The sequence below is a fragment of the Lynx rufus genome, unplaced genomic scaffold, assembly GCF_022079265.1.
Source record: "Lynx rufus isolate CCGP_SWC_20201006 ecotype Redwood Valley unplaced genomic scaffold, mLynRuf1.p SCAF_4, whole genome shotgun sequence".
Taxonomy (NCBI): Eukaryota; Metazoa; Chordata; class Mammalia; order Carnivora; family Felidae; genus Lynx; species Lynx rufus.
In genome coordinates this window covers 82,325,662-82,338,958 of record NW_025814856.1, presented here as the reverse complement: position 1 = coordinate 82,338,958, position 13,297 = coordinate 82,325,662, and the positions used below count along the sequence as shown (strand labels likewise).

At 37.4% G+C, this 13,297-nt stretch overlaps 1 protein-coding gene across 1 annotated transcript in view; it reads right to left on the bottom strand.

Moving 5' to 3' along the window:
- CCDC146 (coiled-coil domain containing 146) overlaps positions 1–13,297 on the bottom strand; it is a 116,916-nt gene that overhangs the window by 100,356 nt on the left and 3,263 nt on the right. Inside the window, exon 2 of the mRNA XM_047094770.1 lies at positions 412–581. Within this exon, the coding sequence (XP_046950726.1) occupies positions 412–570 (159 nt within the window). The 5' untranslated portion in view covers positions 571–581. The remainder of the gene's footprint in view (positions 1–411; positions 582–13,297) is intronic.

Genomic DNA, 13,297 nt, shown 5'->3' with positions numbered 1-13,297 from the left:
CTACTGCTGTAGCTACATTTAGTTAGGTAAATGCGTATTTTTCTATCATTGGATGTCAAGATCTTTTATGTTCATTTTATGGAAGTAAATGTAGTGTATTAAATAATGAAAGAAATTTCCCCTTTTATTTCATTTACAAGCCTATGGAATGTACTTAACTGAGCGCATATATGCAAATATTTATTATGCTATAAAAATGTCAGAACCTACACCACCGTGTTCATCCAGGATTGTAGGATAAGACTTTGGAAGAGAGGGTGGGGATTATTTTATTTTCAAGTGCTTCAAACGATACATATTGCCTACAGGTGACATGTAATAAACCATTTTGATAATAATATTAGCTTCACCTGAATTTTAAGTAGATAATGATTCAGGTCTTAGTATAGTAATACGTAAAGAGAAACATACCTCGTGCAGACAAATGAAAGCTGGAGTTGTAGATAAATCAACCAACCGTTCATCTTGGATGTTAATTGTGGGTGCTATGGCATAAACGGGGTTCTCTTGATCCTTTTCATCTTTTTCCTCTTCCTCTTCTGGTTCTGTGTCTGTGGTACTGTCTTCCATTTTTCACAATTCTAAAATAAATCATTCCATTTTCAGCTATTTCGGGATATCATCGCTTATAAAGTAAAATGGGTGGAAAATAATAAAAGCAAGCAAAAGTCAACTGGAGTAAGCTAGCCTCCAATGAAATTATAGGTCAGGAAAGTCGGCTATGGATAAATTATTATAAAGACCATTTTGTTGTAAAGATACACTCCATTGCTACATTCAAATCAAGAATTCTTTTTTTTTTTAATTAAAAAAGTGTTTATTTTGAGAGAGAGAGAAAGACAGAGTGTGAGCAGGGGAGGTGCATAGAGAGAGGGAGACATAGAATCTGAAACAGGCTCCAGGCTCTGGCTACCCAGGTGCATCTCAGATCAATAATTCTAATTTTTTTTAATGTTTATTTATTTTTGAGACAGAGACAGAGTGTGAACAGGGGAGGGGCAGAGAGAGAGGGAGACACAGAATCCGAAACAAGCTCCAGTCTCTGAGCTGTCAGTACAGAGCCCGACGCGGGGCTCGAACCCACAAACTGTGAGATTGTGACCTGAGCCGAAGTCGGACGCTTAACCAACTGAGCCACCCAGGCGCCCCAATAATTCTAATTTTTAAAAGCAGGCTATTGTTGCATTACTTGGAGAAAAATGATATGAATAGAATGTAAGTTCCATGAGAGCAGAGACTTAATTTTATTTGAGTTGGCACTCAATCACTGTTCATTGATTGGGTAAATACCTGTAACTTCCACTCTTAAAATATAACAAAAAGTTAATTCAAATTAGTTTTGGGGAAATAAATGCCAACACACTGTGGTGGTCCACACTGCCTGAGGGACACACCTGTGCACCTGCACAACAGGCTAATTGCTCAATACCTGAACTGCCTGCTATGGCCACAGCTTGGGCCGATTCCCCACCACCTTGACTATCTCTGCTGCTACTTGTGTGCTCAACTGTCCCATCAGGCTTCACTTACAAAACAGAAGCTCAAGAATAAAATTAAGGATATTAAGGTGGTGACACTAGAGCATTAAACCAAGTTCAGGGCCCTTTAATACACACATACTTTTTTTCAGTGCCATAAAGCAGTGTTTTAAAAGAACCTGTTGTTATTGAGGCATCACAATGCTTTGATTTCGGCAATTAATTACAGTTTATTGTTTAAATCTTCAAGGAGCTGAAAAGGTTTGATTATATAATCTAGATGTGTTTATGTTTATAAGCAAAAATATGTACCTTCAATCATTTCACGGATGAAAAATGTTAATGACCATCCCAGAAAAGTATCTCCTTCAGAGCATTAGACCATACCTGTGAATTTTAGCTTTATTTCAAATAAAAATGAAAGTAACAATATTTCAAACCAAAAACAGTATAATGAATCCTCAAGTGCCCATCAATCAGCTTCAATACATATCGAATCCTGAGCAATTTTTGTTTTATCCAAACCCTTCCACTTACCCCTCCACTCTCCATATTATTTTGAAGCAAAACCTAGGCCCTTAGACTTAATAATATAGCCAAAGAACTCCATAACAACATGCAGAGACAGCCCTCAGGCCACTGCAGAGCTGCCCAGCACACTTTGCAAAGATGTGCCATAGCTATTCAAATCATTCCCACATTATAAAAACAGGGGATGTTTCCAGTTTTCTGCTATCATAGTTTTTTTTGCACAGTGTAGTACATATATTTGTTTAAAATATATATTTAAAAGCTCTTGGAACTTTCATAATCAAGATGGCATTGACTTTAAAAACTTAATTTCAGGGTTGCCTGGGTGGTTCAGTCAGTTAAGCATCTGGCTAGTCGGTTAAGTGTCTGACTTCAGTATAGGTCATGATCTCACCATTCTGAGTTCCAGCCCCACAGTGGGCTCTGTGCTGACAGCTCAGAGCCTGGGGCCCGCTTCAGATTCTGTGTCTCTGTCTCTCTCTCTCTGCCCCTCCCACTCTTGCACTCTGTCTCTATCTCTCAAAAATGAACATTAAAAAAGTTAAAAAAAAAAAAAACAACTTAATTTCAGGGGTGCCTGGGCGGCTCAGTCAATTAAGTGTCTACTTCAGCTCAGGTCATGATCTCATGGTTCATGAGGTCAAGCCCCACCTTGGGTTCTCCACTTTCAGCACAGAGCCCACTTCAGACCCTTTATCTCCCTCTCTTTCTGCCCCTCCCCAGCTCGTGCACTCTCTTTCTCTCTGTCAAAAATAAACATTATATATTTGAACTTAATTTCAGGCAATCTTCTCAAAGCCACTGCACTTTAACTATGGTAAAGCTTACCTAGGCAACAAGAGAAGGGCACTATGCTGAATTTGTACAGATTTCTCAGTCTCCTGAAGTTTTCAGTCTCTATTATCTTGAAAACATTCCAAATATTTTAAAGCAGGTAAAACATTAAACAGAGGGAAGCAACTAAAAGACACTATAACAGAGTTCTGATACACATTATCAGACAAACTTTGACCTTTAGAGAAGAAAAGGGAAAGTGAGTAGGGAAGTAAGAAAACACAACAGAGACAAATACAAAAGTCTCATATGAATTTAAACCTAAAACACTAATTAATCTAATTAAATAACAGGTTGGAAAGGGCTTAAGTAGATAGCAAAGTTTAACGGAGAAAACAAATATTCAAGGATTCATTAATGTAGGATTGCAAAGCCCATTACATTAATATTACCATGCTGTTGGCAATATGATTGACAGCCATAAATCAAACAATAGAATAAAATACATTCTCAGTCTACAAGATATAACCAAGAGAACATTTATAAAACATCTTAAATTCCTGGTGTATGAGGAACGTAGCTATCCAGTATAGTAATTCTAGAGACGTATATCTCCCTAATACATAAGTCAATTAAGCAAATATTTACTGAGTTGTTTTATGAAGATCAAGAATTTACAAAAAGGCAAGTAATTTACAATACAGAGAGAAGGGAGTAGCTAGCTCTGTATCATACAAGGGAAGGTAAAATAAGCCTAAACAAAAAGCAATGTTGGTAGGAAGGTAGATATGGCTTTAAAGGCAACTTGAAGCCTGAAATTTAGATTTTAATCTATAGTTGTTGGAAAACCATTACATTTTTTTTTTTGCATGGAGGAGTTATCTGAGTTTGTAAAGATGTTGGTGACAATAAGAGGAATGTTTTTTTTTAATTTTTTAATGTTTATCTATTTTTGAGAGAGAGGGAGACAGAGTGCAAGTGGGAGAGGGGGAGAGAGAGAGGGAGACACAGAGTCTGAAGCAGGCTCCAGGCTGCAAGCTGTCAGCACAGAGCCCGAGGTGCGGCTCAAACTCACGAACGGTGAGATCATGACCTGAGCCGAAGTCGGAAGCTTAACTGACTGAGCCACCCAGGCGCCCCTACAATAAGAGGAATGTTTTAAACAGGGCGTGAATTTGAAGGCAAGGAGACAATTTAGTGGCTATGAGTTAGCTCCCTTTGCTATGGGCAGGGGATAGATTCATTGGTGAGCTTTAACCAGACCAGGTGTCTAGCCTCAGGGGCACTCAGCGACTGGTGAGCAAGATAGAAAATAATCAGAGAATCAGAGATAAATGTAAAAATAAATATAACTGAAACAGGTGCTATGCAAGCATGGACTGCAGAAGCAAGGTAACCATGTGCTGCACATTTCCAGCAGGCGCCATTTCCTGAAAAATGGCAAAATGGTGCAGGGAGGAAGGAAGCCTGATTGGAAGGTTAGATGCTGAGAACCCAAGCCGAGGCAATAACCATGCTATGCCGTAGGAGTCTGAGGAGGAAGAGAGGACGTGGTTTTGTGGGTCTTTCTAGAAGGGAGAAGACAGGTAGTGATCTTCGACACAGAAAAGCAAAAGACTGGTGAACACTGAGCTCCTGTATAATTCACACTTTGTCTCAGGGTTAAAAGATAAAGCCAAAATAGGAAGCTTCACAAAGAGTAATTAAGTAATGAATATTGCAGGATATGCCTTGTTTTGTAAGACACAGCACTGCTTCCTCTTCTCTAAAGCTAAAGAAGTGATCATCATTTTGTGTTTTGATTTTGAACTCTTAAGGAAAGTTTTCTTGACAGTTACAAGGAGCACATGCCAAAAAACATTACATGCACAAGGGAATGGGGTAGGATACACCAAGGATGTGTGTTTTGGAAGGTAAAAGGGCAATGCTTACTTCTAGAAAGATACAGCAGAAAACCACACTGGCGTTTGATATTATTTACCACTGAACCAGCACAAGATTTTCTCATTTTAGAATAGCAGGATATAATGCAAAGTCCAAAACGATATGGTCCTACACTGAACCTGAGCATTCTTTTTCATAATTTAGTTCTTCTGTCCACCCTGGAAACAGGATCACATGCTCCTTTCCCCAGCAGGGCATTGCTAGAGGTGAGTTACAGGACAGTTTCTGCAGTGACTTAGAGCCATACCTGTTGGAGGAAGGGAGGTGTCTGGGATGCCTATTTTGTTTGCTTGTTTCAGTTTACTATACTTATTTAAAAACATAGACATGGTAAAATGGGGTTACAAAAATTGTGGTATATTTAAAGCTGTATCAGTGTTTCTCTGTGATTGTATGCATATTCCCTTTTAGAGATAAGGCTAAAAGTCAACACTGAAGGCCCTTTGTGAGAGGCCACTGGTCCACATATGACAGGCTCAGAACATGGGGCAGCCAGTCCCATATGTGTCCTCCAGTTCACTCAGATCCATTTAATCCAACAACAACATCACCACAGGACACCACCAGCTTGGGAGTCCTAAACGCAACAGATAAAATTATTGCACATATTCACATCTAGCTCTTTTATTCATGTACAATTATACAATGCACATTATTATTAGAGAAAGACAAATGCGACTTGAAACATTTTTTTAAAGATAGACAGATTTCAGATCATGTTTTTAAAAAGGGGGGTAGAAAAGCTTTGTCATTCAAAGGCCCAACAAATCAAACCACAACTTCTTTCTGTTCCTAAAAAAAAGGAAAAGAAAAAAAAAACTTTGCAAAAAACCCCAATCTGGCACAGAAAAAAATAAAACCACTGCAGATCAGTATGTACAGATAAAATCTACCTCATAACTGAAGTGTCAAAGCAACAAAGTAGGTTAAAAACATACATACACATAAAAGAAAACTCTTGAGAGGAAGCTCCAAGTGCATATTGAGGCTTTAAGATTTTTTAATGTTTATTTATTTTTGAGAGAGAGAGAGAAAGAAAAAGAATGTGAGCAGGGGGAGGGGTGGAGAGAGAGGGAGACACAGAATCTGAAGCAGGCTCCAGGCTCTGAACTGTCAGCACAGAGCCCAATGCGGGCTCAAACTCACAACAGTGAAATCATGACCTGAGCCAAAGTGGGACGCTCAACTGACTGAGCCACTCAGGAGCCCCTATTGAGGCTTTAAAGTACATGCTCACAGTATTAGATAGTTAAATCTTAAATTATATGCATGTGCAACCAGTGAGGAACCTGTTCACTGCCCATGAGCACAGAGAACCAAAGACTCTGTTATAGGTTAAGGAAGCTGAGAGCGCTAGGCCTTCTCCCAACTCATTTCACTTAGTCCTTTTGCCTTCCTTTGAACCCTCCAACACCAAACACAGACCCAAGGAAAGTTATTCACCCTCTTTTTAAAACTTCTTACATTTTCTCTTCTTTTTCTCAGAAACCCACACAGTCAAGATGAGCTCCATAGTACTCATTTCTGAGTGGGTCAGGATGGGAAGCACCATCCACATGGAGACTGTCATAGAAACAGACATGATTCTTGTCTCTATCATATGCTCCTGGTTGCCCTCACCAGCATGCGGGCACTGCTGCTGGGTGGTCACTCACCTGTGCACTTACTAATAACAGCATTTATATAGCCCTTGACAGTTTAAGCAAAGCTTTCCTTATTACTTCACTTTATTCTTATGACAACCATGTTCGTAACTATTATTATCTCCATTTTATAGAAGAGGAAACTGAAGGTCACAGAATATAAGTGATATGCCCAAGATCACACAGCCATAAATGGCAGTATTTATTCAAACTCATGTCCGCTGGCTCCAAATCCCTTACCCTTTTCTGTTATACCATATAGGCCTCTTGCCATGGCCTTGGTAAAGCCCTTTCCTCTTGGCCTCCAGTAATGTAAAACAGGATCAAGGATCAGACTGGCTAATGCAATTTGACTTCTATCCCTGTAAAGGTATAAGCTAAAACCCCTTTAGCAAACAGCAGGCCAATATAAGGTAAGTCAATTAAAGACAACTTAGTTCTTGTAGAGCAGTGGTTACTAGGCAGTCCATGAGGTGGTAAGACTGAGCTGTGCAAAACAATGAGCTATAGAACTTGTTGCTATAGTTACAAACCAAAGGAAAGCTTTCACCTCTACAAAGTGTGGCAAGAAACACTGGTCTTATATCTGCAATAATTTATAGTCATTCTGCAAGTCCAGTCAGGCTTCAGAAATTCAAAGATGCCTGAGAGGCCCCCACAGTTCCCTTAATGGTTTCCAAATAACTTGGTAGTGAGTAGAAACTGAGCTCCAAATCCTGTGGGAGGTTTAGAATGTTTAAATAGGTCTGAAGTTGACAGTGTTTCAGAAGGTCTGTGAAGCAGAGATTCTACATTTGTGTGTGATCTAGAATCTTCACATTGCAGGCCATTCCTTACTTTTGCTATAAAAATGTCCATGTTTTTCAAATCTACTTCCACCTTTGTTTGAATTTTTAGAAGCATATCTGAAAGCACATTCATAAAAATACCAGTCAATATGTCCTATCTAATTAGGCCATTGCCTTGCAAACCTGCTCTTTTAATTTACCCCTTTCCTCTCCCCCATACCCTAGTCTGTAAGAACTGTGAATCTAGATGGGTCTTTCTCCTTAGCAAAGAACTTCATTTAGTATGGGCTATCCCTGCTTCCCATCTGCAACAGCCCTGGCTCCGCCCTTCCTTCTTGTCCTCCTCCTCCTCCTCCTCCTCTTCCTTCTCCTCCTGTTATTTCATCAAAGACTGGGATTAGTGGCTTTAACTTAGTCTACCAGGATGACAACATGGAGTAATGGAAATGAATAGCCTGAAGTTCATCAATTCAGGGTTGAATTTCATTCTTCCCTTTCCTGTGTGAGCTTGGGCAAGATATTCATCCTCTAAGTGGATATTTCCTTTACTGCAAGACGATTTAAGGGTTGTTGTGAAGATTAAATGGAACAAAATCTCAGCCCAGACCCAGCATGATCAGTCATTAATTCCATTTTCAGCCCTTCTTTCTTCTTAGGAGAATGGAGGCAGGGCTGAAAATTCCAAACTTCTAATCATGGTTTGTGCTTTCCTCAATACATGTTAGCTCCCTCCCACCACTGTTGGGTTCTTCTGCTTTCATGTGTAATGTGCCTTAAATGATTTTGACAGGGATCAAATAAACAGAGGTCAGCCTAGGACTGGATCAAATAGTTTAGGAATCTATAGGTTGGACAAGGTGATCTGGGTCTTCTCTAGCATGAATTTGTCCCAGAATACTTCTTAAGATTTGGTGTAAGAGTCCTGGTAAGCCTAACCTTCAAATCCCACTATGAGATGTTTTAATGTAGGAAAAGAAAGATTATGTAGGATACTGAGTATTGCGGCAGGGTGGGGGTGGTGGGGGGGCGAAGGGGAGCAAACAAAAAAAACCTTTAAAGTCCTTGAAAGAATATGTGTCAACTCTTAGGGCAGGCCCAGCTTTAGACCATAAGTAGGCAAAGTTCCTTCTCCCATGTCTAGAAATTTCAGAGCCTCCTTTTCATTGCATAAGTACTTCCTGTTCTCAGGCTTCCCCTGGCCCTGGGCGGAACTCCACTTCAGTCTTCCTCCCCTTGGGCAGCATCCCTTACTCAATTTCTTTCCTTCCTGTAAAAGCAAAGGTTCTTATATTCATTATAGGGTTAGAAGAATATTTACCAAGCCAATTTTTCTACCTTACATTGGAAGAGGAAGTTAAAAATAAAATCTTTGCCAAACTCAATATCACAAGATTTTCCCCTATATTCTCTTCTGGATCTTTGAGAGGTTTAGCTCGTATACTTGCATTTTTTGTCTATTTCAAGTTTTTTGTGTGGTGTGAAGGGTTGATATTCTTTTGGAGAGGAGGGGCGTATGGATATCCAGTTGTTCCAGCACCATTTGTTAGGAAAAGCATCTTTGCCATTGAATTATCATGGCATCTTTCTCAAAAATTAAATCAGTCTATTTCTATGTTCTCTCTTTTGTCTCATTGATTTATGTCTATTCTTACACCAATACAACATTGTATTGATTATCATAGCTCTGTAGTAAGTCTCAAAAGGAGGTAGAATATGTCCTCAAACTTAGTTCTTTTTTCAAAAATGTTTTAGCTATACTATGTACTTTTGTTCCCATATATAGTTAAATTTTTTAATGTTTATTTTAATTTTGAGAGAAAGAGAGAGAGAGAGAGAGAGAGAGGCAGAGTGTGAGTGGGGGAGGGGCAGAGAGAGAGGGAGACACTGAATTAAAAGCAGGCTCCAGGCTCTGAGCTGTCAGCACAGAGACCCATACAGGGCTTGAACTCACGAGCTGTGAGATCATGACCTGAGCCAAAGTCAGATGTTTAACTGACTGAGCCACCCTGGCGTCCCTCCCATATATATTTTAAAAGCGACTTGTCAATTTCTATTTTTTTAAAAAGCCTACTGCAATTTTGACTGAGCAATGAATCAATACATTAGTGTGGGGTGATATGCAATCTTAATGTTGAGTCTTATTGTTTCTTGAACATTCTCCCCACTTATTTAGATCATCTTCAGTTTCTTCAGCAATGTCTTATGGCTTTCAGAAGATAGGTCTTGTATATGTTTTGTTAAATGTATCCCTAAGTATTTCACATTTTGTATGCTATTGTATTATTTTTAAATTTCAATTTCCAAATGCCATTGTTAGTCCTTAGAAATACAACTGGTTTTGTCATTGACCTTGTGCCTTATAACCTTGTGAAACATTTTTATTAATTCGGTAGCTTTGCATAATATACCTTGGAACTTTCTACTGACATGATTGTGCTTTCTGCAAATAAACACAATTTTACTTCTTCATTTCCAACGTAGATTCCTTTTATTTCTTTGTATTGCCTTATTCCACAATGTAGGATCTCCAGTACAATGCAGAACAAAAATAGTGAGAGTGAACATTCTCTGTTTGTTCCACATCTTAACAGGGAAAGCATTCAGTCTTTTATAGTTAAGTATGGTATCAAGTGTAAGTTTTCATAGCTGCCTGTGAGGTGGAGGAAGTTTCCTCCTACTCCAAGTTTATGGAGAGTTTTTAACAGGAATGGGTAATGAATTTGGCTAATTTTTGTTAATGCATTGAGATGATCATATTTTTCAACAAATTATGCTGGAACAACTGGACATCCTTATGTAAAAAAAATGCACACACCTCAAACCATACCCTGCATCATTTACAAAAAGTAAACTGAAATGAGGTACATACCTAAATGTAAAATCTACAGTAAAAAATGTTCAGAAGAAAACATAAGAGAAAATATTCACAACCTTGGTTTGGAGAAAGTTTTTTTTCCCCAAGATTTTTATAAATCATAAAGGTAAAAAGATATTTTGGAATTTTTCACAATCTAGGAGATCTGCTCTTCAGAAGATGGTATTGGGAAACTGAAAACAAGTCACAGATAGGAAGAAAATATATGCAAACAATGTATCTGATAAAAGACTGGTATTGAGAAATACAAAGAAATCTCATCACTCAATAACAGGAAATCAAACAGACCAATTTTAAAAATGGGCAAAAGATTCGAACACATACTTAACCTAAGAAGATATACAAATGGCAAATAAGAATGTGAAAATATGCTCACTTCATTAGTAATTGGGGAAATGCAAATAAAAATCACAATGGGATATAATTACACACTTATTAGACTGTTTTTAAAAAAGTGACAATACCAAATGTTGGTGAGGACGTGGAGCAACTGGAACTCTCACGTACTGCTAATGAGAATACAAAACTGTATAGCTTCTTTGGAAAAGTTTACGTATTTCTTACAAAGCTAAACATAGATTTATCAAATGACCCAGCCATTCATTCATATGTACTTATTCAAAGGAAATGAGGATATACATCTATTCAAAAGCTGTACACAAATGTTTATATTGGCTTTATTAATATTCACCCCAAATGGGAAATGCCCCAAACTGGAAACAGATTGTTTTCATACTGTTCATACAATGGAATTCAACTCAGAAATAAAAAAGAATAAACTACTGCTACATTCAACAACATGGGTGAATCTCAAATACATTATATTAAGTCAAAAGGCTATGTATTATATGATTCCATTTATATGAGTTTCTGGCAAAGGCAAAAGTATAAGGATAGATCAGTGTTTGCCACGGACTGGGTGTTGGGGGAGAAAGAGTGACTATAAAGTGGCATGAGGGAGCTTTTGGCAATGATGGAAAAGTTCTACATCTTGATTGTCATGGTGGTTATGTCACAGTATACATTTGCCAGAATTAATAGAGCTGTCCACCTAAAAAATGAATTTTACTGTTTTTCTTTAAAACCAAGAAAAGCAGGGGCGCCTGGGTGGCTCAGTCGGTTAAGCGTCCGACTTCAGCTCAGGTCATGATCTCGCAGTTCATGAGTTCAAGCCCCGCGTTGGGCTCTGTGCTGACAGCTCGGAACCTGGAGCCTGTTTCACATTCTGTGTCTCCCTCTCTCTCTCTGACCCTCCCCCATTCATGCTCTGTCTCTTTCTGTCTCAAAAATAAATAAACGTTTAAAAAAAATTTTTAAAAATAAAAATAAAACCAAGAAAAGCAAACAAAAAAATGAACTTACACAAAGTGCTAAAACTGTAGACCATCTAAACAAAGAAAAAAAATTCTAAAAGCAACCAAGTTCTTTTGTCTCTACAAAAGAACTAAGTTAGATAGATAGAAGACTTGTCATTAGCAAAAACTGTACTTCTTCAAAGTACTGAGAAATGGTAACTGTCAACTAACCTATTATTTAAAAGGGCAAAACAAAGACATTTTCAGACAAAGTCTGAAGAAATTACTCACAGATCCATTGAATAAATATAGAAATATACTTCAGTAAAAACAAAACTAAATCTAGAAGGAAAGAGGTGAGCAAATAAATTGGTAAATGTTGCTAAATTCAAACAAGCACAAAATATAAAAACAATAACAACTACTTGTGTGGCCTCAAAAAACAAAGTGAAACTAAAATATACAAGGCAATATGGCATGAAAGATGGAAAGGAAAAAACTGATGTTAAAGAATTCCATTGTTCAAAAGGAAGATGAAGGTATTGATTGATTAGAGGAAACAGGTGAATAAAGAAAAATATATAGACTAAATGAATGGAGAAAAAAGAGGACCCCACCCTGAAAAAAGCAAAAAAGAAAGATTAATAGAAAACACAAAATAACATGGTAAGAATAAATACAAATGAAAGAGTAATTACAAAAAATGTAAGTGGATTAATTTACCTATTGAGACAGATTCTCAAATTGGTTTTAAAATATCCTGCTGTATTCTGTTTATAAGACACAAGCCCCAATTATAAGGTCACAGGTTTGAAGTAAAAGAATGAAAATATTTTTAGGTAAAAATATGTATCAAGACAGAAAGTGGGGCGCCTGAGTGGCTCAGTCAGTTGAGCATCTGACCCTTGACTTTGGCTCAGGTCATGATGTCATGGTTTGTGAGTTTAAGCCCCTCATGGGGCTCTGTGCTGACGGTGCAGAGCCTGCTTGGGATTCTGTCTCCCTCTCTCTGCCTCTCCCCTGCTTGCTCTCTATCTTTCTCTCAAAATAAATAAAAATAAACTTTAAAAAGACAGAAAGCAATACTAGAGATAAAGAGGGTCATTACTTAATGACAAAAAAGAAAATTTATCAGGAAGCAATATGAATCTTGAACCCATACATAACTAACAGCATTGTCTCAAAATATATAAAATGTAAGTGATATTTCTACTCAGTGCTACCACTGTGTGAATGGTTGAAACACTATTGCTATCTTGTAGAAATGGCGTTAAGTGTTAGCACATACAAGAACTCTTGCCTAAGTTAGCTTTAAAATTTTTTCTATTATGAGTAAACTTTGGTTGCAATAAAATATTATCTTAGACACACAAACACATATACACACAAATACATATTGTTTTAGCATACAAAGTACTCAAGAATATTTGTAACATAGGCAAATTCTCAAGGTGTTTAAAGTGGGGGAATTTGACTGCATGAAATAACAAACTTTTTCCGGTACATCATCTGCATGGAAATAACATGTAGATTTCAAATGAGGCTACCTATGTGTTCATTAAATACTTCTTAGTACTGTCAGTTATTAGTTTATATTATTGATTTATTAAGATTTCACAAGAAGAATAAAAGCCATAAGATATTTATTTTAAAAGTTTATAATGGAGAAAGTTAGCAAATTCCTAGGGCTTCCCTCACTGAAGAATTCCAGAATTCTTTAAGTTACACTTTTCTGAAAACTCTCTCATGCCCTCTGCTGTCCATCTATTAACAATTATTAAATAAAATCTTAATGGGCACTTAAATTTAGATAGTAAGAAATTCTCCACCTATTTCATTATTTGAGTTAGTCTTAGGAAACAATGTATTTTAAGAAATGCTTTTAATATTTTAAAATTATAGATGTAATATATGTTTATACACAAAAAATGAAAAATTAATTATCTCACTACTTAGAGATAACCATTGT